The sequence below is a fragment of the Pelobates fuscus genome, chromosome 4 (assembly GCF_036172605.1).
Source record: "Pelobates fuscus isolate aPelFus1 chromosome 4, aPelFus1.pri, whole genome shotgun sequence".
NCBI lineage: Eukaryota > Metazoa > Chordata > Amphibia > Anura > Pelobatidae > Pelobates > Pelobates fuscus.
Window position 1 is genome coordinate 163,262,189 of NC_086320.1, and position 21,892 is coordinate 163,284,080.

General features: G+C 44.5%; 1 protein-coding gene across 1 annotated transcript in view; it reads right to left on the reverse strand.

Moving 5' to 3' along the window:
- Positions 1 to 17,262, reverse strand: part of PAK1IP1 (PAK1 interacting protein 1) — a 37,148-nt gene extending 19,886 nt beyond the window's left edge. Inside the window, exons 1-3 of the mRNA XM_063450521.1 lie at positions 17,138 to 17,262; positions 16,403 to 16,565; positions 6,312 to 6,432 (exon numbers count right to left, since the gene is read on the reverse strand). Coding sequence (XP_063306591.1) covers positions 6,312 to 6,432; positions 16,403 to 16,565; positions 17,138 to 17,215 — 362 coding nt within the window. The 5' untranslated portion in view covers positions 17,216 to 17,262. The remainder of the gene's footprint in view (positions 1 to 6,311; positions 6,433 to 16,402; positions 16,566 to 17,137) is intronic.
- Positions 17,263 to 21,892: the final 4,630 nt, after the last annotated feature.

Sequence of the window (21,892 nt, forward strand, 5' to 3'; positions counted from 1 at the left end):
AGCTGGATGTTGGACTTTTATATTATTTAGTGATTTCCTTGGTGAAACTATATAACATTATTCAGTTCCTGAGGTCACTTATTGTGGAGACATGTCCATCTTTTCTGTGTGTAAGTGCAATTATTTACTAAATTAAAATTTGTACAAACTATACTGTACTATTATCTCTTCATTATCAGAAATGTTACTACTAAAGTACCATTGTAACCAGACTTCAAATTTGAGTGAGGAGAGACGTGCCTACTATTCATTGACATCTTGAGAGTGCTCTACCCCCCTTCGCTTGTACATAAAAATCTGTGCTACACTATTTTGCGTTTTTTCTTTTTTAGATTATCTATATCCTAAGAGGTTGTATATTCATAATTTATATGAAATGGTTCATATTATTTGGTTAATATGTATGATTCTTTTCTGTTATATGCTTATAGGGTGTGCGTGAGACACCTCATATGAGCTCTTGTTTTATACAGAGTGATTTTCTTTAAATTGTAAACTATTCTAACAGGCTGAATTAGCGTCTCTCAACCGCTGATTGGTTGAGAGCCGCTGCCAGATTCTGCAAAAGTCTTCCTGTTAAGAGATTTTTAGAAAACAGAAGATCAGAAAGCAGGGAGATTCAGAGCTGGAACAAAAACTTGGGGGTTAAACCATTTAAGACCTTAAGATGAACCAGTGCAAGGCACCACTACAACTTAATTTCAATGAAATCGCTATGGTGCCCAGAGTGTGTTGTTTGTTTTTTGTTTTTTTAATCCCTCCTTTATAATCCCATATCTTATAATCAAATATCTAAAGCAAGCAAGCTTCCTTCTTTATAAGAAGATTCTTCAGTGCTGACTTGATAGTATTTTTATTATATATTGAAATATATGTTTTCCATTTTTAAGAATTTCAGGAAAGTTTCAGTATATAAAAATTTGTAAATTATGACAAACCAAATAAGAGGCAAGAAATCAAACATTCAACTGTGGGTATCACTTTCCTTCACATACAGTCCAAGCACCACAACCAATTCAATAACTTGACCCCGCTGCAACTGGAAGTGTAACTCCTCCTTAAGCACATGCACAGAACAGACATTAGCCAGACCAGAACCAAGTATCAGTTCTGTGCATGTTTTGTTTCTTTAGTCAGCACACACAGCAATAGACATAAATTGTAACACCCATAGCCTCCATGCTACCCATTCCACCTCTCATCCTGCCCTCCCTGACATCCAGCTCCCACAAGTGAGGTTGCAAGACACCAGCAGAGGAGGAGAACTTGTCCATGGTGCTAGAATGGAAGTGAATTTGATCAGTTTTCCTTTTTTTTGGTTTTCAAACCAAAAAACAGTGTTTTCTGAAATGGGCAGTCTATTTACTTTGTGTACATATCAGTTATCCATGTTAGGGATCGACTGATATTGATTCTTTAGAGCAGATACCTATAATCTGCAAACTTTCAGGCGGATCGCTTACTGATATTATGTACGTTTACCCGTTTTGAGAAAAAAAAATATTTTTTGCACATTTTTTTCCTTTTTTTTTTATTAAGTGGTAAATGCCCAAAATATACATGCCCGTCATATTTTTGTATGTTTTCAAGAATATTTGTGTGTGTGTAGTGGATGGAGTGAGAGTATTTGATTAGTAAATGCAGTGGATGCAGTGTGTAAATATGTGTGGTAGGAACTCCCCCGTCCCCCTCCCCCTTAATATTCCTTTCCCTTATCTTTTAGTGCTCCCCTCACCCCCAACCATGTGTTCCTTTTCCCTGCACCATAGATCCCCTCCCTTCATGTTCCCCTCTCCACCCCATAGCGTTCTTTCCTCCTCCTCCGCCCTATAGCGTTCTTTCCTCCCCCTCCTCCCTGCCCCATAGCGTTCTTTCCTCCCCCTCCTCCCTGCCCCATAGCGTTCTTTCCTCCCCCTCCTCCCTGCCCCATAGCGTTCTTTCCTCCCCCTCCTCCCTGCCCCATAGCGTTCTTTCCTCCCCCTCCTCCCTGCCCCATAGCGTTCTTTCCTCCCCCTCCTCCCTGCCCCATAGCGTTCTTTCCTCCCCCTCCTCCCTGCCCCATAGCGTTCTTTCCTCCCCCTCCTCCCTGCCCCATAGCGTTCTTTCCTCCCCCTCCTCCCTGCCCCATAGCGTTCTTTCCTCTCCCTCCTCCCTGCCCCATAGCGTTCTTTCCTCCCCCTCCTCCCTGCCCCATAGCGTTCTTTCCTCCCCCTCCTCCCTGCCCCATAGCGTTCTTTCCTCCCCCTCCTCCCTGCCCCATAGCGTTCTTTCCTCCACCTCCTCCCTGCCCCATAGCGTTCTTTCCTCCACCTCCTCCCTGCCCCATAGCGTTCTTTCCTCCACCTCCTCCCTGCCCCATAGCGTTCTTTCCTCCACCTCCTCCCCATCCCAATAGCATTCTTTCCTCCCCCTCCCCCCATCCCAATAGCATTCTTTCCTCCCCCTCCCCCTGCCCAATAGCATTCTTTCCTCCCCCTCCCCAATAGCGTGCTTTCCTCCCCCTCCCCAATAGCGTGCTTTCCTCCCCCTCCCCAATAGCGTGCTTTCCTCCCCCTCCCCAATAGCGTGCTTTCCTCCCCCTCCCCAATAGCGTGCTTTCCTCCCCCTCCCCAATAGCGTGCTTTCCTCCCCCTCCCCAATAGCGTGCTTTCCTCCCCCTCCCCAATAGCGTGCTTTCCTCCCCCTCCCCAATAGCGTGCTTTCCTCCCCCTCCCCAATAGCGTGCTTTCCTCCCCCTCCCCAATAGCGTGCTTTCCTCCCCCTCCCCAATAGCGTGCTTTCCTCCCCCTCCCCAATAGCGTGCTTTCCTCCCCCTCCCCAATAGCGTGCTTTCCTCCCCCTCCCCAATAGCGTGCTTTCCTCCCCCTCCCCAATAGCGTGCTTTCCTCCCCCTCCCCAATAGCGTGCTTTCCTCCCCCTCCCCAATAGCGTGCTTTCCTCCCCCTCCCCAATAGCGTGCTTTCCTCCCCCTCCCCAATAGCGTGCTTTCCTCCCCCTCCCCAATAGCGTGCTTTCCTCCCCCTCCCCAATAGCGTGCTTTCCTCCCCCTCCCCAATAGCGTGCTTTCCTCCCCCTCCCCAATAGCGTGCTTTCCTCCCCCTCCCCAATAGCGTGCTTTCCTCCCCCTCCCCAATAGCGTGCTTTCCTCCCCCTCCCCAATAGCGTGCTTTCCTCCCCCTCCCCAATAGCGTGCTTTCCTCCCCCTCCCCAATAGCGTGCTTTCCTCCCCCTCCCCAATAGCGTGCTTTCCTCCCCCTCCCCAATAGCGTGCTTTCCTCCCCCTCCCCAATAGCGTGCTTTCCTCCCCCTCCCCAATAGCGTGCTTTCCTCCCCCTCCCCAATAGCGTGCTTTCCTCCCCCTCCCCAATAGCGTGCTTTCCTCCCCCTCCCCAATAGCGTGCTTTCCTCCCCCCCCCAATAGCGTGCTTTCCTCCCCCTCCCCAATAGCGTGCTTTCCTCCCCCTCCCCAATAGCGTGCTTTCCTCCCCCTCCCCAATAGCGTGCTTTCCTCCCCCTCCCCAATAGCGTGCTTTCCTCCCCCTCCCCAATAGCGTGCTTTCCTCCCCCTCCCCAATAGCGTGCTTTCCTCCCCCTCCCCAATAGCGTGCTTTCCTCCCCCTCCCCAATAGCGTGCTTTCCTCCCCCTCCCCAATAGCGTGCTTTCCTCCCCCTCCCCAATAGCGTGCTTTCCTCCCCCTCCCCAATAGCGTGCTTTCCTCCCCCTCCCCAATAGCGTGCTTTCCTCCCCCTCCCCAATAGCGTGCTTTCCTCCCCCTCCCCAATAGCGTGCTTTCCTCCCCCTCCCCAATAGCGTGCTTTCCTCCCCCTCCCCAATAGCGTGCTTTCCTCCCCCTCCCCAATAGCGTGCTTTCCTCCCCCTCCCCAATAGCGTGCTTTCCTCCCCCTCCCCAATAGCGTTCTTTCCTCCCCCTCCCCAATAGCGTTCTTTCCTCCCCCTCCCCCCTGCCCAATAGCGTTCTTTCCTCCCCCTCCCCCCTGCCCAATAGCGTTCTTTCCTCCCCCTCCCCCCTGCCCAATAGCGTTCTTTCCTCCCCCCTGCCCAATAGCGTTCTTTCCTCCCCCCTGCCCAATAGCGTTCTTTCCTCCCCCCTGCCCAATAGCGTTCTTTCCTCCCCCCTGCCCAATAGCGTTCTTTCCTCCCCCCTGCCCAATAGCGTTCTTTCCTCCCCCCTGCCCAATAGCGTTCTTTCCTCCCCCCTGCCCAATAGCGTTCTTTCCTCCCCCCTGCCCAATAGCGTTCTTTCCATCCCCTCCCCCCTGCCCAATAGCGTTCTTTCCTCCCCCCTGCCCAATAGCGTTCTTTCCATCCCCTCCCCCCTGCCCAATAGCGTTCTTTCCTCCCCCCAGCCCAATAGCGTTCTTTCCTCCCCCTCCCCCCAGCCCAATAGCGTTCTTTCCTCCCCCTCCCCCCAGCCCAATAGCGTTCTTTCCTCCCCCTCCCCCAGCCCAATAGCGTTCTTTCCTCCCCCTCCCCCCTGCCCAATAGCGTTCTTTCCTCCCCCTCCCCCTGCCCAATAGCGTTCTTTCCTCCCCCTGCCCAATAGCGTTCTTTCCTCCCCCTGCCCAATAGCGTTCTTTCCTCCCCCTGCCCAATAGCGTTCTTTCCTCCCCCTGCCCAATAGCGTTCTTTCCTCCCCCTGCCCAATAGCGTTCTTTCCTCCCCCTGCCCAATAGCGTTCTTTCCTCCCCCTCCCCCCTGCCCAATAGCGTTCTTTCCTCCCCCTGCCCAATAGCGTTCTTTCCTCCCCCTCCCCCCTGCCCAATAGCGTTCTTTCCTCCCCCTCCCCCCTGCCCAATAGCGTTCTTTCCTCCCCCTCCCCCCTGCCCAATAGCGTTCTTTCCTCCCCCTCCCCCCTGCCCAATAGCGTTCTTTCCTCCCCCTCCCCCCTGCCCAATAGCGTTCTTTCCTCCCCCTCCCCCCTGCCCAATAGCGTCCTTTCCTCCCCCTCCCCCCTGCCCAATAGCGTTCTTTCCTCCCCCCTGCCCAATAGCGTTCTTTCCTCCCCCTCCCCCTGCCCAATAGCATTCTTTCCTCCCCCTCCCCCTCCCCAATAGCGTTCTTTCCTCCCCCGCCCCAATAGCGTTCTTTCCTCCCCCGCCCCAATAGCGTTCTTTCCTCCCCCGCCCCAATAGCTTTCTTTCCTCCCCCCCACCCCAATAGCTTTCTTTCCTCCCCCCCGCCCCAATAGCTTTCTTTCCTCCCCCCCGCCCCAATAGCTTTCTTTCCTCCCCCCCGCCCCAATAGCTTTCTTTCCTCCCCCCCGCCCCAATAGCTTTCTTTCCTCCCCCCCGCCCCAATAGCTTTCTTTCCTCCCCCCCGCCCCAATAGCTTTCTTTCCTCCCCCCCGCCCCATAGCTTTCTTTCCTCCCCCCCGCCCCATAGCTTTCTTTCCTCCCCCCCGCCCCATAGCTTTCTTTCCTCCCCCCCGCCCCATAGCTTTCTTTCCTCCCCCCCCCGCCCCATAGCTTTCTTTCCTCCCCCCCCCGCCCCATAGCTTTCTTTCCTCCCCCCCCCGCCCCATAGCTTTCTTTCCTCCCCCCCCCGCCCCATAGCTTTCTTTCCTCCCCCCCCGCCCCATAGCTTTCTTTCCTCCCCCCCCCGCCCCATAGCTTTCTTTCCTCCCCCCCGCCCCATAGCTTTCTTTCCTCCCCCCCGCCCCATAGAGTTCTTTCCTCCCCCCCGCCCCATAGAGTTCTTTCCTCCCCCCCGCCCCATAGAGTTCTTTCCTCCCCCCCGCCCCATAGAGTTCTTTCCTCCCCACCGCCCCATAGAGTTCTTTCCTCCCCACCGCCCCATAGAGTTCTTTCCTCCCCACCGCCCCATAGAGTTCTTTCCTCCCCACCGCCCCATAGAGTTCTTTCCTCCCCACCGCCCCATAGCGTTCTTTCCTCCCCCCCGCCCCATAGCGTTCTTTCCTCCCCCCCGCCCCATAGCGTTCTTTCCTCCCCCCCCGCCCCATAGCGTTCTTTCCTCCCCCCCTCCTTGCCCCATAGCGTTCTTTCCTTCCCCCCAGTAGTGGTTATGGTACTATCTGGAGTAAGCCCAGAGCTTAGCACAGTTTCTGAGACTGATCAGTTAACACTCTCAGACAATGAGCAAACCCTGCTCAAGAGCTTCTGACTCTCCACATTAAATAGTGGAAGTGGGGGCATAGCCTGGCATACTCCAGGTAAAAAGCCAGATTAAAGCTGTAGTGGTTATGGTGTTTAAAATGTTTTGGTTCTTTGTTCTTTTAAAGACATCTACCATTTCAAATCTCAGAACAAACACTAAACAGAGTCCAACTCACGTGTGAGCTTTGAAGGTTTTCTGGCATTCCCATTTCTTAGTATTCCATACGCAAATCAATCCATCTTCAGCCCCACTGAGAAGGTGTGTGTTACCATAAAATTCTAAGCATGTGATTGTACCTGATACAAAATTTTTAAAGTGAGAAATTAGGGCTAGAAAATTATATAACACAAAAAAGATTAAACAATATTCTAAAACAGTGGTTGAGCGACAGGCAACAGAGGGTTGTAGTCAATGGAGTATATTCGAAGCTTGGGCTTGTCACCAGTGGGGTACCTCAGGGATCTGTACTTGGACCCATTCTCTTTAATATTTTTATTAGTGATATTGCAGAAGGTCTTGATGGTAAGGTGTGTCTTTTTGCGGATGATACGAAGATATGTAACAGGGTTGATGTTCCAGGAGGGATAAGCCAAATGGAAAATGATTTAGGTAAACTAGAAAAATGGTCAGAGTTGTGGCAACTGACATTTAATGTGGATAAGTGCAAGATAATGCATCTTGGACGTAAAAACCCAAGGGCAGAGTACAGAATATTTGATAGAGTCCTAACCTCAACATCCGAGGAAAGGGATTTGGGGTGATTATTTCTGATGACTTAAAGGTAGGCAGACAATGTAATAGAGCAGCAGGAAATGCTAGCAGAATGCTTGGTTGTATAGGGAGAGGTATTAGCAGTAGAAAGAGGGAAGTGCTCATGCCATTGTACAGAACACTGGTGAGACCTCACTTGGAGTACTGTACACAGTACTGGAGACCCTATCTTCAGAAGGATATTGATACCTTAGAGAGAGTTCAAAGAAGGGCTACTAAACTGGTTCATGGTTTGCAGGATAAAACTTACCAGGAAAGGTTAAAGGATCTTAACATGTATAGCTTGGAGGAAAGACGAGATAGGGGGGATATGATAGAAACATTTAAATACATAAAGGGAATCAACACAGTAAAGGAGGAGACTATATTTAAAAGAAGAAAAACTACCACAACAAGAGGACATAGTCTTAAATTAGAAGGACAAAGGTTTAAAAATAATATCAGGAAGTATTACTTTACTGAGAGGGTAGTGGATGCATGGAATAGCCTTCCAGCTGAAGTGGTAGAGGTTAACACAGTAAAGGAGTTTAAGCATGCGTGGGATAGGCATAAGGCTATCCTAACTATAAGATAAGGCCAGGGACTAATGAAAGTATTTAGAAAACTGGGCAGACTAGATGGGCCGAATGGTTCTTATCTGCCGTCACATTCTATGTTTCTAAAACATTAACTACAAATACCTTTTAACAGCAAGTAGTCAATACAAGCCACACACATCTTCAATTCACAAATCAAACATTTAACTACCTTTTCCTATACTTGCCTGAGAATATATATCTTGCTTTTCCCACACAAATCACAAATCTGCAGTGATGTTACTACTGCAAAGGGTTCTGGGTGGGCATATGCAAATTTGTTTAACAAAGAATCACATTTTTGCCTCATTCCATTTTAAACATGGATTCCTTTGAGTCTGTGTTTGCTGTATACAACAGCTTTGAAACACAATATAGGAAAAGATGCAAAGCCAATAAACCACTCATGGACAGCTGTTTCATTGTTAATGCAAATCATCAGCATGAGGTTGGTTATTAAGGTTTGGTAGTGCTTGGGCAGCAAAAAACAATATAATAGAAATACAATGTTTAGATTTATTGTCTGGGTCTTTCACTCTAACTCAACTATAGTCACTATTTAATAGAAAACTATAGCTTTAGGAAATAAACTTGTTTTTGCAAATGAGGGAGGGACCTGTATAGATCTAGGGACAGAGACATTTTTAAATTAAATAAATGAGAAAAGCTTTACTTACTTTCTTTCTAGCACCAAGAAGCCCCTTGCACTGCTCAACTTTCTGCCTCCCGCAACATCATTAAAGAGGCATAGCCTCCTCTGTGATGATCCAATCTAATGCTACTCAAAAAGAAACATTGGGGACCTAATGTGCATGCACGACGACGACTACTGTGTGCATTCAGGCTTCCCCCACAGAAAAGCATTGATTCAACATTGCGGTGTTAAAAGGACAGTACCATTGCACCCAGACGACTTCATTAAGATTAAGTGGCCTGAGTGACTGTAGTGTCCCTTTAAAGAGGCAGTGTCAGCACCATAACCCCTATAGAATTTTGAAATGGTTATGGTGTCAGGAGACCTCTGGTGCAGTTCCTGTGTTAAGAGTCAAACCATCTTTTAACCATTTGACACTGGGTCCCTCATGTGTCCATGGTCTAGAGACTCTTCACAGACATTACTAACATTGAGTGCTCAACATACCACAAAGGCCAATTATTTTTATGAACAAAATCTGCAAAGAAGTGCAAAGTATGCACTGTATGAGTATACTAGTTAGGACTTTTCGTTAAGTGTATTTTACTGGATATATCCATGGCAGCACTACATATGGGTATAGCTCCGCCCCCTTCCACACTGGACAGGAACACCTAATTAATTCTTCATTCTTTTTTCCTGTCCACTTCACTTTGGACACAGGATGCTTTGCACCTCTTTTTTGTGACTAACTTGGGTCATCCGAATCCCAATTCCTTGGGAAGTTCAGCCTCTCTTCCCTTGGAAGCCTCAGGATACGGCGCCTAACCAAGAGCGACCCCCTGGAGGAGTCTCCCCTTAGCGACCGGGGAGCGTATGCTGCAGTAACCATATAGGTAGGAGCTGGATGTGCCAGACCTACTACGGTGGTAATGTCCCTTCTATGGGTACACCTGATAAATCTTGGATATTTGGGTTTGGCTTTCTCTTTATAGGCGGAAATTGCCTACACAGGTACACCTACCTGGACGTGTCATGGCCCATGTAAAGCCAGGTATTGGTCCCTTAGGGGATGAAGCAATGAAGGCTGGTCTGGGGATCATCTTTACTATCCCACGTAAGGTTGCAGGTGTATTAAGGTTCTCCCTGTGTGACCTCTCGCCTTTCTTTACCTTGTTGCTGTGTAGTTGGGGGTTTGTGTATGCTTCTCGGTGATTAAACGCAAGCTGGAACGCACGCCGGAACCTGTGCGTAATGACGTGCATGCGCAGAAGGTAGCGCGTCATTTCCGTTTCTACCAGTTACACAAGTACTTGGAACGCAATAACGCCAGAAGTGACGTCGTTCCGGCTCTATTTTTTGCGGTCCTAATCTCCCCAGGTTCCTGGCAAAAATACTTGGCTTCTGTCAATAGAGCTTCTGGAATTCGTTCCTTTTGTGGTTAGGTATGGTCTTCATTTTCTTTCTACTGCAGGTCAGTTGATTTCCTTTCCTTTTGTTTCTCTTTTAATTCCACTTATACTGTTTGGATAGGAGGTTTTTTTTTTTTTTTTTAGCTAGAAATATTTATTTTCTAGCTGCCCGATCTCATGGAGTCCCCAGGCCACTCATCTACAAATAGGTCGCATTCTCTAGGTTCTGAATAAGTCACTGGTATTTTATTCTCTACTTATATTCATACAGTTAAATATTTAAGAGTGCGCATTCCTCCTATCCAAATATAGATTCTCAGTTCTGCTCAGAGATCCTACTACAAGAAAAGGAAGGACAAGACTCCTTTATGTGAAGCATGTGATAATGCTATTCCACTGCATATCCTGTTTAAAAGCAGCAGCTGGTCATAAAGAATTGGATCCTGATGTTTTAGCCTATATCCATCAAGCTGTTACAGAGGGTCTATAACAAGCAGAAAAAACTAGAAGACAGATCTTTCAGTCCTGAATGGAACCCAGATTGGCGTACAGACGAAGGAATGCCTCCAGTATATGGTATGGAGGAATTTTCATCTTCAGAGGAAGATACTCCTTCTAATCAAGCTTTCATGGATAGTAAGAAAATTGAAGCTCTTACTAAGGCAGTTCAGAACATACTTGATTTGAAGGATAAGAAAGAAGAGCAACCGGCCTCTAGCAAATATTTTGAAGACTTGAGGAAACAGAACCTGACTTTTCCATTTCACAAAACTATTCAGGATCTGATTAAGGAGGAATGGAGGAAGGCTGAGGAAACAAAAAAAGTCTCCTTGCAAGGCCGGCTTTCTGTACTATCCATTTAAGCCTCCTGATTGTGCTCCTTGGGACTCAGCTCCCAAAGTTGATGCAGCCATTATTTGTCTGGCCAAGACGACCACCTTACCAATTGATGATGGAGGATCATTTAAAGACCCAATGGATAGAAAGCCTATATTTCCTCTGGTTCTGGGCTTTGTCCTGATGAGGACTTGACATCTGTCTCTAGGGCCCTAAAGTAATGGTTGGAAGACCTCGAGGAGGATATTTCCCATGGGGTCAGCAGATCTAGAATGTTGGATCCTTTAAAGAATTTCAGAATGGCCATTGAATTTACTTGTATGGATTTAGTCAGAACCCTGTCTAGCTTGGTCTTGTCGGTAGCCTCAAGACAAGCATTGTGACGAGCTCAGAAACTGGCTTGCGGACTCAACTTCTAAGAATAGCTTATGTGCCCATCAAGGGGATATGCTGTTTGGAAAACATTTGGATGAATGCATCAAAAGGGCAGTGAAAGAGCGGAAAGCTGTTCTTTTGTGATAAGGATTATAGAAGGTACAGACCAGGGAAATAATTTTCCAGATTCCAAAAATATGAGAGGTGGCAGTACCAGGCAGCCTAAACAATTCTGATGGGGTGCCAGTCCTGCCCCGGGGGAGAGGGAGCAAGACTTCTGGACTTCTCGGAGATCTGGGCTAACAATATTCCAGACAAATGGGTCTTAAAAATTCTAAGTACAAGATATTTCCTGGAGTTCTCCATTCCTTTCCCTCGATTCTTGCAAACCAGAATGCCTCAAGATCCAGTACAGGCAAAAGCACTCCATTCATTTGTGGCTTCTCTCCCAGCAGAGTCCTTTGTCAAGTTCCTTTAGGAGAAAAAAAATTGGGGTATTACTCAAGGCTTTTTCTAACTCTGAAAGTATCTGGGGAATGGAGGCCAATTTTAGACCTTCATGATCTCAAGGTGCAAGACTCGATACAGCGAGTGCAAGGGTATCCCTATCCTTTGAAAGAGGTCTAAGACTCTAGTCAAAAATTCTCCAGCTGATTCATCGTCAGTCAGTTCCAGCAAGAGAAGTCATGAGCCTCTTAGGGAGTCTTTTATCGACAATAGGGCTTACAAAATGGCCACAGAGGCACATGAGAACTCCTCAAATAGAGTTCCTATACCAATATTCGAACAAGGACCTGAATCAGCCTATTCTTATTTCAGACAAAGTCAAGAAAGAGCTGTTATGGTGGCTGACCGAACAAAACATTTATCGAGGATTTCCTCTGGGATCAATCCCTTGGATGACGTTAACCACAGATGCCTGTCAGTCAGGTTGGGGTGCACACTTGGGTTCACAACACCTCTAGGGTCCATGGAAAAGCAGATGGAAACACCAATCTTCGAACATCCTGGAATTCCTAGCTGTATTCCAAGCACTTCTCCGGTTTCTCTCCCTGAGACATCAATGGGTAAAGGTGAGAATAGACAATACTTCAGCAGTAGCCTATTTCAACCACCAAGGAGGGACGAAAAGCAGGGATCTAATGGCAATTATTCTCCCACTTATGACTTGGGCAGAAACTAATCTGAAGGGCATCAAGGCAGTTTACCTGGCAAAGACAACCTTTTGGCAGATTACCTGAGCAAGGTGAGAATAGATCCATCGGAATGGTCTCTCTCTTCCCAAGCATTCAAGTGCATAGTCCAGAAATGGGGTCTTCTACAAGTAGACTTGATGGTAACAACTCAAAACAGCAAGGTGAGAAGGTTCTTTAATTTCTTCGACCCTTTGGCGGAAGACAGGGAAGCCCTATGCTGCGAGTGGAAGTTCCTTCTGGGGTATGCGTTTCCCCCAACGCCTCATTTTTCCTCTGTTGAGAATCCAACAAGAACCTGTGATTATTCTAGCAATAATTCTGTATTGACCCAGACGACCATGGTTCTCTCTGCTTCAGAAATTATCCCAGGATCTGCCTCTAGATCTGTCATTTCAACACCAGTTATTCCTCCAAGGTACAGTTTTTCATCCTGCATCCCAGACTTTGAAGCTGATGGAGTGGAAGTTGAGAGGCAACAACTCAAAGAAAGGCTTTTCAGTATCAGTTGTCGATACTTTGCTTAAAGCAAGAAAGAAATCAACATCCTTGGCATATTACCGTATTTGGAGTATTTTCTGCGGCTGGTGTCATATTCATGAAATTTCTCCTCAGCTTCCAGGTATAAGCAACATCCTTCAGTTCCTTCAGGCAGGATTTGATAAAAGCCTTAGGCTCAGCACCCTTAAAGTGCAAATCTTCGCTCTCTCTGTCCTCTTCCTCCGGTAAGATCTTGCTCTCCTCCCTGGGACTTGCCTCTGGTATTGCAAGCTTTGTCTGGTACTCCATTTGAGCCCCTAGAGTAGGCATAGGCAACCTTTGGCACTCCAGATGTTTTTGACTACACCTCCCATGATGCTTTGACAGCATGATGGGTGTAAGAGCATTATGGGGGATGTAGTCCACAAAATCTGGAGTGCCGAATGTTGCCTATCCCTGCTCTAGAGCATACTGCCTTATTGACTTTAACAATGAAAACAGTTCTTCTGGTGGCTCTTACATCAGGTAGAAAGATTTCAGAGCTCCAGGCTCTTTCGTGTGAATCTCCTTTCCTTATACTGCAAGAGGAGAGAGTTATTCTTCGGACTAATACAACATTTCATCCTTTCATCCAGGTCTTTTTTCCATATTAACCAGGATATTGTCTTACCTGCATTCTTCCCTCATCCTTCATCTGAAGAGGAAATGAAATGGCATTGTCTGGACTTGGTCAGTTGTATTTCCATTTACCTGACCCGTACTTCTGGCATTCAAAAATCATCTAGCTTCTTTATCATTCCTTCTGTTTATCATATGGGTCCAGCAGCATCTGCAGCAACTATTGGTCGCAGTATAATCACAGCAATTTCTCAGGCATATGAGGCCTCTGGGGTTCAGGTCCTGTCGGGTCTAAGGGCCCATTCCACCAGGTCATTGGCTTCTTCATGGGCAGCTGCAGCAAATATTCCTCCTGACCGCATTTGTTCAGAAGCAACCTGGTCTTCATTCACCATTATCGGTTGGATGTTGCCAGATCTTCTATTTCTGAGTTCAGTAGAAGTGTCATATCAGCGGCATTGTAATTATGTACATAATAAATTAGTGTTCTGGGCATCATATTTCAGTGTTGCTTGTTTTCTTTACCTCCCTTACATCCTTAGCTTGGGTATAACCCATATGTAGTGCTGCCATTGATATATCCGGGAAAATAAAAAATGTACAAAGAGAAAACTACACATAAAGATAGGAAAAAGACCTATTATAGATGTTTTCTAAAAAGGGTTATAGAGGCAGATAGGACTTAACCCTTAAGTACAAATGAAGAAAACTGATGAAACTGGTAGCCCCCCTAAAATGGGTAAAGAAACCAACCTCCCAAAGAGTATCTCTAAATTAAATACAATATAGGGTAAAATATATTTAAAAAAAAAAAAAAAAGTACAAACTTTACAAAAAGGTGTTCATATAAAATAAGAGTGATGTAAAGATGTGTAGTGTATAGAGAGTGATGGTAGAGTGAAGAACAAGGAAAGTGTACCGGTAAGGGACTGGGATGGATAGGATATACTCTGTGAGTACCGGGTATCTACAAAATAGCTGCCAGACTAGGAACTTGATAATAAAAAGCAAACAATAAATACATTTTATTAAATCTAATGAAAATAAGAAAATATAAATAAGTGCTTGTGTACAGAAAGGTGAACAAAGTGATAGGTATTAAACCAGTTACACTAACTAGGAATGTCCCTATTAACACTAAGAATTCTTAAGACATACCACAAGTCTATGTGGCTCTGATAGGCTAACTCTAGTGGTATATATAGAAATAGTGTCAATGTATTATCGTAATAAATTGGTACAGGTATAATAACTACATACCCTGCATGGAATTAGACCAAGAACATTAGTTTGGATGTCACCATTAAAATGGATCTCAGAATGTGACTAGTCTATGTAACACTGATCGGCTGCCTCAAATGGTATATAGAGTTAATATCAATGGATACTTAATGTTAGAACGGTGAAAGTTGTATATTAGCCTAACCAATAGCAGGATAGTGGGATACTGTGGAGCTAGCCTGATAACTTATTATCCTGCATACGTCTGTGCCTAGATATAGAGCTTCACCCTCTTCATATGTTCCTTGATAGGGTCTGTTTTCGGTATGTATTTTCTGGTTAACATTTTTATACAGGTATCATAATATTGTTTCTTTGCATTAGTGGTTATACCACCCAGTTTGTATTTGATCAGAATTTGTCTTTGATCTCTTTTTCTTTGGTCCTAGTCATTGCTTGCATATTGGGTATATATGTTTGAGTATATTGACACTCTAAGATGTCCTTGCCGATACCGATTATATGTGCCCTTGTACAATAAAGTGTTTTTTGCATTTTAATTGGTTGTGCTCCTCCTTTCAGTATTATACGATTATATTAGTAGCCTTTAGGAAATGGGGCTTTTGGAGCGAGCACCCTTATCTAATCTAATTTCCTTTATCCAGTGTTTATGGCGGATAACCGGGTGTGCCCACCTTTCTTTTGTTAATAGATTTAGAGCTCAGTCAGGAAAAACAGGAAGGTAATGTGCATAAAAAGGAGATAATAGGGAAAGACGGGGAGTGGGGAGCTGCAAGAGATCCTGTATACCTACAATGCCAATGAGAATGGTCAAATCATATGGGTTTCCATAAGGCAGATAAAGTGTAAAACTTGCCAGAACTAATAATACAAAAATCCTTGCAACTCCACCCGAGACCAAGGATAGAGGAGTAATACCTGTATAGGGTAGGACCGGGCTTGGTGGCTAAATCGCTATTGGTATGAAATCCTACTATGTTATGATAACAGGTTATACTCAGCTCACTGAGTAGCAGGTAGACGAAACACTGCTGCCATACGGAACTAAAGAAAAATATCCCACGGATAGCTTTCAAGTGCTCCGGCTTTTTACCCCGTGAGCTTTATTTCTGACATTTGTCATTCTCTGTTATATGTGTTTAAAGGGGTCTGACTTTTGGAATAGCCACAAAATCATAGGGGGGATTATATATGGATCTATACTAGGATTTGTTTATAGCCCCTTACTTATGGCCTTTCCCCTTCCCTCTATTTATCTATACCACCAAGGATTCTCTGTGATCCATATTATATCATTAACTATACGTATTTACCAACATATTAACAGAGTTCCCTCCTCTACTATACATTGAACTAGACCTCTGGTCCATAGGTAACCTATTATTCAGTCTATATGAACTCCCTATCTGCTTTCTCCTTGTCCTCTCTATTTACATAACGCAGGCTTAACCCTGCATGTATTTATATTCACTTTGAGGACATAATGTAAGCAGTTTGCTACTTTGTGTTAATCTAATCTGTTTTCATGCTACATGTGTAGCTTGTGGAGTCCATCATATACACCTGGAACCAAGATTCAGTAGTCACTCTACCATCACTCTCTATATACTAAACTCCTTTACACCACTCTTATTTTATATGAACACCTTTTTGTAAAGTTTGTGCTTTTTTTCAATAAAGATGTTTTACCCGATATTGTATTTCATTTGTGAGGTTGGTTTCTTTACCCCTTTTAGGGGGGGCTACCAGTATCAGTTTTCTAAATAAAAAAAAAAAATAATTTACTTCATAGTTACCAATATTTTCTTTTCATGGATGTATGTTAAACATTGGTGAGTATGAAGTACATTTTCTATTTTAGTGTATTTTATTATTTGCCGTTTCGTTCAGGTGTGATTTAAGCAAAACAACTAACTCATAGTATTTGTCTTAACTAGAATGTGGGGGTAAAAAAAGTGTATTTTAGCATATTTTATTATTTGAAGTTATTTTGCCTATTGTGCCACTTAATCACACCTGAAACGGCAAATAATAAAATACAGTAAAATACACTTTTACCGACTTTTCCACTCTACAAAGTTAAATGATTTGGCTTGACAGCTGTGACTTCATAAAATTCAGATAAATACCATTGTGGTGCAGTAGGACTCCGTGTTCCACTTTCTTTTTCATGTCATAAATCTGAATAGTTTCATCTTTGCTCCCAGTTGCTACAAATCTGTTGTTTGCAGCCACTACTGACAGTGAGGCAGTATGGGCATGATGGGTAAAATCTGCTGTGGCTTGCCATTCCTGAAAAAGAAAATAATTATCACCATATTGGTGTTAGAGTCTTCATGCCTTTTAAATCCATGGAATTGTCGCTGATGTTCATGCCTTTTAGATTCATAATGTCACTATAACATGGACTGAACTTCTGCTATGATAAAAGTCTGGTACTAAATAAATACAAGTATCACATTTAAGATTAATAGGCGAGTACTGAAGACATTCCACTATTTCAATAGCATCTCATCTAGTTTACTAAGAGGCTGGCTGATTTTTAGTAATATTTGCAGAGAACATAATTTAGTAATTTGTTATGATCCTCTTACTAATTACGCTTTGCTGAATGGGAAGGCTTATATGCTGCACAAGGGTATCTAAGTAAATTTACAACCCCCTGCGGAATAAATTCTGAAGACCTCTATAATTGCAAGCAGCCAGGGGTTAAATTTCACATAAAATATTTCACTGGCAGAGAACAAATAAGTAACATTATAAAATATTGACCCTGCCTAATGTTGTAAACGTCATAGGCTAATGACACTTTAAGCAAGGATTTAGCTCATTTAATACTCGCTAGCACGCATTTTCTGACTTACCTCCTCCTGGGGCTGCACTTGAAACCCAAACAGTATCTGCTCATAGCACCCCACCACTAGTTCAAGACGGCTCTCCATGGTGCTCACTGTACACTCTAACACGTGGGTTGGAAACGCTGTTTCCGGGGTCCTCGGAGCAGTAATATGGCTTCCAACACAATGCCTGATCTGAAGTCGACAGTTTTTTTTTTTTATTATTATTATTATTATTATACTGACTGAACATCGATCAGCTTTTCTGTGTGTAATGATTTTAATCCACCATTAAGCACCACGCGAATCAATAAAATAGATGAGGCAGGCACGGAAGGGACAGCTAAGGGTTTTATGTCATTCGTGTGCGACAGCTGAACTTGTCCACACATGGCTATAAAGGAGGTCTAGCGTACAGGAGGGAAAACGCATGAGTTGTATGGCTGTAATAATTCGCTGGTATATTTCCCTGTAAATCACCACTATATTCTTGAAAATGCGTTAATTCTCAATGCAAAATACGTACATTATGTTGGTATACGTTATACAGCACTTTATAATAATAATAAGCTGTTTTACAGTAGTGTTACCATAGGCAAGAAAGGGTTAATGCCACAGACCACATAGGAGTTAAATTAAAGTAATATCTTGCTGGACTGATTGACACCTTTCTATAAAAATTGACACATTGGAGGAGATTTATAAACCGTCCCTAGAACCTTAACAGCAAATATTTGACATAACTAACTTCTGTCAGGACTTTTTTCATCTGTTGCTTCTTTTGCTTACTCATCATCATTTTTGATATATGCTATATTCAGTGTCGCAGCAGATGTATTATTATTAATTTTTTTTTCTGACTAACAAATGTTCTGTTTTTTTTGTTTTTTTTTTGGGGGGGGGGGTGAGGAGGCGGGGTTGGTTGTTTTCTGAAATGGAATTAGCTGTGAAGACTGAGCGAATTTACTATTTAGAAAAACGTCACTTTATAGAACTCATTAATAAATAAAATACTGTCAGAATTTAGCCATAAAAGCTAGGGGAGTTCTGACTTTTACAGATTCTAATAAAACATGGCCTGGCCACCTCAATATATAGGTTGTTGATGTTTACACTGCTGCAAAACCATTAGGTGTTCTTATTCTAGTACCCCCTTCCCACTTCGTATCATACACGAAACTGAGAAATTGAAACAGATCCAGAACAAGATACTACTGCTTTTTCACAACAGAATATTTTAGTGAGTCCAGGAAGTACTTGGTTGAAACATCATATACAGAAGCTCCACCGATGATTTTAGTAATAGGGTTGCAGACACTGATTAAAAATATACCAACTAAAGATGATATTAAAGTAATAATCGAGAAAGCCTTACAACCTGTCCATGTTGAGCTGGTAGGTCTCAAGCAAGAAATAAAAGAAAGGAAATCATGTGACATCTTTGGAAGAAGACAGGTTTAAAGTGTCACAGGCGGGGGCAGGTGCCAGACCACCATGCTGAATGGTTGCATAGACGATCGGCTCCTGCAAATCTTTGGCAAATACACTGAAATTCAGCGATTAACCTGCTTAAATACAGCTGTAAAGCAGCGGTCCTGCGTGCACAGAGGTTCTGGTACCAAAGCTACACTTTCCCTGCGACTTTTGACCCATTAGAGGTGGCCGCGACATTGTGATAGCTGAGGCCTACTGGGGTGGAAGGTTGCCTGGACATTGTGATAGCTGAGGCCTACTGAGGTGGTGATTGAGGTGGACGGTTGCCTCAACATTGTGATAACTGAGGCCTATTGAGGTGGTGATTGAGGTGGACGGTTGCCTCAACATTGTGATAACTGAGGCCTACTGAGGTGGTGATTGGGGTGGACGGCCGCCGCCCTGCTATCCTGCTCGCGGTTACAAGCCGAACCTTTGGTTCCACGTGGTTTTGGCCTTGTTTCCCCCCCTCTTTCCCCTTTGGACCGGTGGGGGTGATCCCTGTCCGCACCTTGGGAGCCCTTCTGCAACTCATAGTTGTTCTGCTAAGCTGGATGGAAAATTTCCCTCTAAAATGTTGGATGCCTCATGTCAAACTGATGGCAGCAAGGAACAGGCTGGGCTTTCCCTCAATATAAACCAGATCTTTGTGGACATCTTGGACAAACTGGCCCGACGTTTGCACCAGCCGGTCAGGCAATAGAAGAGTGTCCACTCTCCCCAGGTCTCACCGTCCAGGTTCAAACAGAAAGCTCAGACTCCAGCTACAAAAAAAAGCCTGCGACAGAAGTCAGCAGAGGGCGCAGTCTGAAATGACGGCTGCAGTGAGCCACACATCGAAGGGACGTGGCCCATGCCGTCTCACTAAGGTAGTTGCCCATAAGCATAGTATACAGAGAGAGAGATTGTAACCATCACCAAGCTGGCATTGCCATATTGCCTGTTTTCCCTACCTGCCGGCGCTGGGGTCATGGAACAAGCAAACAAACGGACCACACTGGGTCTATCCTGTGTCTCTAGAAGGAGTTGGCTGAATCATGACTCGTGCTGCAGCTGTTCACTATGCCTTCACCATATTTACTTTGCTTTTTTATTTCTCTGCCATTTTTCTGTTTTGTGCTATTGTTTTACTGTAGCCTAACGTTGATACAGTTGACATTTTTTACCTCTTGCATAAATGCTGGGCTCCCCAGGGCAAAATACTACTTTATAGCTCACAGTTAAGCCATCCAGCACTTTACTACAGAGCCCATATGTATTATTTCATCAATAGAGCTGGTATATGATTTCAGTCTAAACTATATGAAATGCTTCCCTCAGTCTCAGTGTGCAATAACTATATGCTATAGCTTCTTGTCCTCATCCCCCGCACCTTGGACAGTTTCATATTTAATTTAATTTAAAAAAATGAGACATTTCTTAGCAAAATGTGTTGATTTGATTTACCTTCGTTCCCTTGATTTTTTGCGCCGACACATATAGGATCTTTGTGGTGAGTGAAACTACATATGTCTCAATAAATTATTATTTTAAAAAAAAGTGGCAGAGGCAATTGATGGGATAAATCTTTTTTTTTTTTTTTTTTTATAAATTCTTTATTTTTGTTGTGCATAGGAGATTGCAACAGTGCTTGTACAGCCACATTAGCTCTCACAAGCGCGATTTTCATAGAGTGATAAATATATATGTGGTATATAGATAACGTGCACATTTTTGTAATCTGGCTTTACATATTATTACTAACAAGTTTAACAAGATAATAACATAAAAAAAAAATAGGTAGACAAATGCGTAGAGTCGAGTAGGATTTTAACAAGTATGTGCCATGAGGAACAGTGCTATACTAGTGTGATAGAGCAGTAGGTTATCCGCACATTTTGATAATGAAGGACAAAGTTAGATTATAGTAATGGCTTGGGTTATGTGGGAGCGTACGATTAGTGCCTTAGAGTTAGCGTTAGATAGGTCACGTCATGGTGAGGTAACCAGGCCTTAGATATAATAACAACAAAAATCATAGTTTAAACTGGTAACGTAAATGTAAATAGGGTCTAACATGCAATGCTAGTATCTATTTTAGGTCAGTTTTATCTGGCGCAGGTTGAGCGGGTGATGGTTTCTAGCAGTTCTGAGGTGCCAAGCCCAGTGGTAGGATAAAAGCAGAATACTCTCGTGGCTGGTAGGATACTGGGCATTGGAGTCATTAAGGTGCTAATGGGAGTCACCAATAATTAACATGGTGGTCTAATGTTGCTAGGGTAGGCTGCGTTACAGGCATTTAAATGAATTTAAGTACATTCAGGTGAAGGCGGACAGCCAGTGGTTAACCAAACATAAAAAAAAAATACCTATGACATCTTTTAAGCAGCATTGTTCGGCTTGGTACCAGTAGGCTGGGCTACAACTGCAGTCAATACCTCAGCTTGGTATTTTGCTCTACTGAGTGTTTAATTATGGAGAGTAAGGCAGCAGTCATAACCCTGCCCGGGTGCTTGTAGGTACAGTTAAGGCATGACAATAGCTGAGGTTAGGTTAGTAAGTAAACAGCTAGTGACTGTTGTTAACTAGGGCTCACCCGTGCCCCTACACAAAGCAACCCGTCAGTATAGGGTCACTTGTGGCGCTCCCGGTGGCGCTTGAGGCCATTAAAGTGTGGCATGCTTTCGGTAGGATATATGTGCCTCAAGAGCTCGATGTTGAGATTGACAGGCTGCTATATAGGGTGTTCGGTGGGCCAATGTGTAGGGTATATACCCATATTGCGCTTGGAACATTAGTGTATTGTGCAGCGATCTGGCGAAGGGCACATAAAAGTGAGCGAGATGGCAACTAAATGGCAAAACAAGTATATATTTAATAGCGTGTGTGATGTTAATCATCGTTAGTTTTGTCAAATTAGGTAAGCCTGGATAATATCTACCCTACTAGACTGGCCTGTCCATTGGACTACCGGTAACGGGATTCGGCAGTGTCAATGGCACCTTTACCCATAGTCCAGAAGGCTGTGTGAGCAAAGTCTCTTCGGGGTTGTGCTACCGGCAGAGGATGCAGTCTCTGGGTCTGGGTAGCTGCCTGGGTATCAATGTCACTATTTAAAGTCTTATGGGAGCTCGATGGTGTGTGGTAGCGGTGATCCCGTTTCCGCACTCTGTGGTCCCGGAGTGCCGCAGCTAACAAGGGTACACTGTTGGTGGTCGCGTTAGGCGCTTGTTGCATTCCCCTGACAGCCGAGGGTGATGTCGGGTGTTGGCCTTAAGTGGTGACCACTGCGTATGAGTCCGGCATGGATCCTTGTGGTATGAATGGGGT